Source organism: Mus caroli, chromosome 6 (genome assembly GCF_900094665.2).
Source record: "Mus caroli chromosome 6, CAROLI_EIJ_v1.1, whole genome shotgun sequence".
In the NCBI taxonomy this organism is placed as follows: Eukaryota; Metazoa; Chordata; class Mammalia; order Rodentia; family Muridae; genus Mus; species Mus caroli.
The window spans coordinates 83208416-83211985 of record NC_034575.1 but is presented as its reverse complement, the minus strand read 5'-3'; the positions used below and the strand labels follow the sequence as shown (position 1 = coordinate 83211985).

The window sequence follows — 3570 nt, the reverse complement described above, 5'->3', positions numbered from 1 at the left end:
CTAGGTCTTCTGTTGCTGATGTTGCCGCTAGAGGGTTGGGGGCTGCTGCTGTTGCTGCTGTTGCCATAGTCGCTGATGTTGCCCATGTTACTAGGTCTGGTGCTGCTGTTGTCATAGTTGCTGATGCTGCCCTTGTTACTAGGTCTGGCGCTGCTGTTGTCATAGTTGCTGATGCTGCCCCTGTTACTAGGTCTGGGGCTGCTGTTGCTGCTGCTACTGCTACTGCTGCCTGTGTTACTAGGTCTGCTGCTGTTGCTGCTGCTGCTAGAAAGGCTGCTGCTGCCTGTGTTACAAGGTCTGATGCTGCTGCTGCTGCTGCTAGAGAGGCTGCTGCTGTCTGTATTACTAGGGATGCTGCTGCTGCTAGAGATGCTGCTGCTGTTGCTATCTGTGTTACTAGGTTTGCTGCTGCTGTTGCTGCTGCTGCTTGAGAGGCTGCTGTTGCCTGTGTTACTAGGTTTTCTGCTGCTGTTGCTGCTGCTGGTGTTGCTGTGACTGGTGCTGGTACTGGTGCTAGTACTGGTGCTGGTGTCGCGGCTGCGGCTGCTGAGGCTGCTGCTGAGGCTGCTACGACTGCTGCGGCTGCTGCTGCAGCGGCTGCGGCGGCTACTGCTTGGGAAAAGAAACATGTCAGGTTTTTTTTTGTTGTTTTGTTGTGTTGTGTTATTTATTTGCTTTGATTTAAAAAAAAAAAAAAAAGAAAGAAAGAAGCACACACATGTCTTCTGGGCCAACCAGGTTTAAGGGTTATAGCTGAACACAGTGTCTAAAGGTGTTTGTTTCTTCAGTGTGTGATGCCAGGAAAAGTCAGCATTTCAGGGGGAGGGGGGGTTGTAAAGCATCCAGATTCTAAACTCCCTTCCTGACCGTCAGTGTTCTTCTGCATAGGCATTAAAAGCAGAAAGCTCAAAGATCCCGTTATTGCACTTGAGTAACCAGCCCAAGGCTCAGTATGTTTCCCACCCCAGGTAGACTTTCTGGTTTGGTTTTGTTTGCGTTTTAGAAATGGTGCTCATGTCTCTCATGCTGACCTTACCCTCACTGCCACAGTTCGCTTTAGCTGTCCACTCAACACAAACCCAGTCACCTGAGAAGAAAGAACTCGGAAGAATTGTCCAGATAAGATCGGCCCATGGCCATGTCTATGAGGCATAACTACAACAACAACAACACTATTAACTAGTGTAGGAAGGGCCCAGCCCACTGTGGATCTGAGCTGTAGGAAAGTTAGCTGATACAAAGTAAATTCACTGTGTAGCCAAGGATAACCTTAAACAGCTGATCTTCCTGCTTTTACCTCCCAAGGGCTTCATTTATAAGCATGTTCCACCTGGAAGTCCTCACATCTTAGCCCCTGAAGGAAACCCACCTTGCAGGTCTGGACCACCATCCTTTGGGTAATGAGACTCTAAGGCATGGAGGCATGTGCCATGCACTTGCTGGTTCTGAGGGCAGAAGCGGTGGTTGTGTTTTGTGTGACTGAAATTTAGGACACTTGGACTTTTCTGTGAGAATCTGAATGGTACTGATTGTGGACAGGAACACCTGCAAGTCCCACAGCCACCCAGGGCTCCCTGTCCAGATCCACTCACTGCGGTACCCAGGCCCTACCCTGCTACTCTCAACATAGCCTACCTCCTTCCTTCAAAGCAGAGAGGCAGCCTTATTTTCCAAAAGACAGGAATGTAAGTTGAGCCAAGTGAGATTTCTTTCCNTTTCCCCAAGCTGGGCACATTCCCAGGCAGCTGCTCAGGTTTTCCATAAGGAGTGAGTTCCACTATGTGGAACCATTGTCAAGTGCTAGCATCGGAGTATCCCCATATATAAGGGCAATGTCATATATGAGCAGAGAAGGCCAGTATTACAGTAGCTCTATCTAGACCAGCAGTTCTAAATCTTCCTAACACTGTGACCCTTTAATACAGTTCATGGTGTGGTGACCCCCAAAATAAAACTATTTCATTGCTACTTTATAACTCTAATTTTGCTACTATCATGAATCCTAAGACAAATATTTGATATGCAGGATATCTGACATGTGACCCCCTAAGGGGTCACAAGCCACAGGTTGAGAACCCATATCATGGCTACCTGCAGGGATTAGGACTGTGTTCTNTCCCACCAGCCTCCTGTATAGTATGGCTTGTTCCAAAAATATCAATTACAGTTATTTGGGGACAGCATGCCATAGTTACATGAGTTAAGTGGCTTGGAGAGAGCTGGAAACCCAAGATCATGGCCATATGTGGCTTCTGCCCTCCAGTGCCATATGCTCATTCCCTAGGGCTGTGTTTATGTGTGGGGGTCTGAAGGAATAAGACAGCAATTCCTGAGCCAGGAACATAGGTCATTTGGTAGACTGCTCACTGAGCATACACAAATCCTGGGTTCTATCCTCAGCACCACACAAGCTGAACATGGTAATTCACATTTGCAATCCCAGCACTCAGGATCAGAAGTTTGGCACTGGTCTGGTCTACATACTGAGTTCAAGGCCACTCTGAGCTATGAGTCTCTGTCTCAGAGAGAAGCAGTTCTTGCCCTGAAGAGCTAGAACCTGCTGGAGGCACAGACTTGGACCAAACTGCTCACACAGATACCACCTAGTTCAAAAGCTCAGAGAATAAAAGAGTAGAGCTAGACCTTGAGCACGAACTCCATAGCCAGTCCCACAACACCCAGAGGTAGCTCCACTCCCAGGCACTCTAACACTTCCAGGATCAGAGGTGAGGAGGTGAGGAGGACACAACATCTGCCCCAACACTGGAAATAACTGGGACCAGCAAGACCCAGGCACCCAGGATCCCCACCCAACCAGTGGCACGGGTTCCTTCTGATCTGAGCCAGTGTCCTGAGCAGACCTTGGGTGCAAACTCCACAGCCAGTCCCACAACACCCAGAGGAAGCTCCACTCCCAAGCGCTCTAACATGCCCAGGACCATAGGATCCCAGGATCCCAGGAGCTTGGTCACACCAGGATCTCAGNGTCCCAGAAGCAGCTTGACTCTCAGGAGCTCTGACACACCCAGGATCTCAGGATCCCAGAATCACAGGATCACAGAGACAGCTGAACTCTGAGTTTTGACAACCAGGATCACAGGAAGGACAGGCTCCAGTCAGATATATCAAGGGCAGGTAGCAGATGACAGAGAGGCAAGTGTAAGAACATAAGCAACCAAAACCAAGGTTACTTGGCATCATCAGAACCCAATTCTCCCACAATAGCAAGTCCTGAATACACCATCACACCAGAAAAGCAAGATTCAATTCTAAAATCCCTTCTCATGATGGTGATAGAGGACTTTAAGAAGGACGTAAATAACTCCCTTAAAGAAATACAGGAGAACACAGATAAACAACTAAACATCCTTAAGGAGGAAACACAAAAATCCCTTTAAAATTACAGCAAAGCACAATCAAACAGGCAAAGGAAATGGACAAAACCATCCAGGATCTAAAAATGGAACTAGAAACAATAAAGAAATCACAAAGGGAGACAACCCTGGAGTTAGAAAACCTAGGAAAGAGATCAGGAGTCATAGATGCAAGCATCATCAACAGAATACAAGA

General features: G+C 47.9%; 1 protein-coding gene across 1 annotated transcript in view; it reads right to left on the bottom strand.

Annotated features, from left to right (window-relative positions):
- Positions 1-3570, bottom strand: part of LOC110295691 (uncharacterized protein DDB_G0271670-like) — a 7944-nt gene that overhangs the window by 658 nt on the left and 3716 nt on the right. The window contains exon 2 of the mRNA XM_021164106.1: positions 10-609. Coding sequence (XP_021019765.1) covers positions 10-609 — 600 coding nt within the window. The remainder of the gene's footprint in view (positions 1-9; positions 610-3570) is intronic.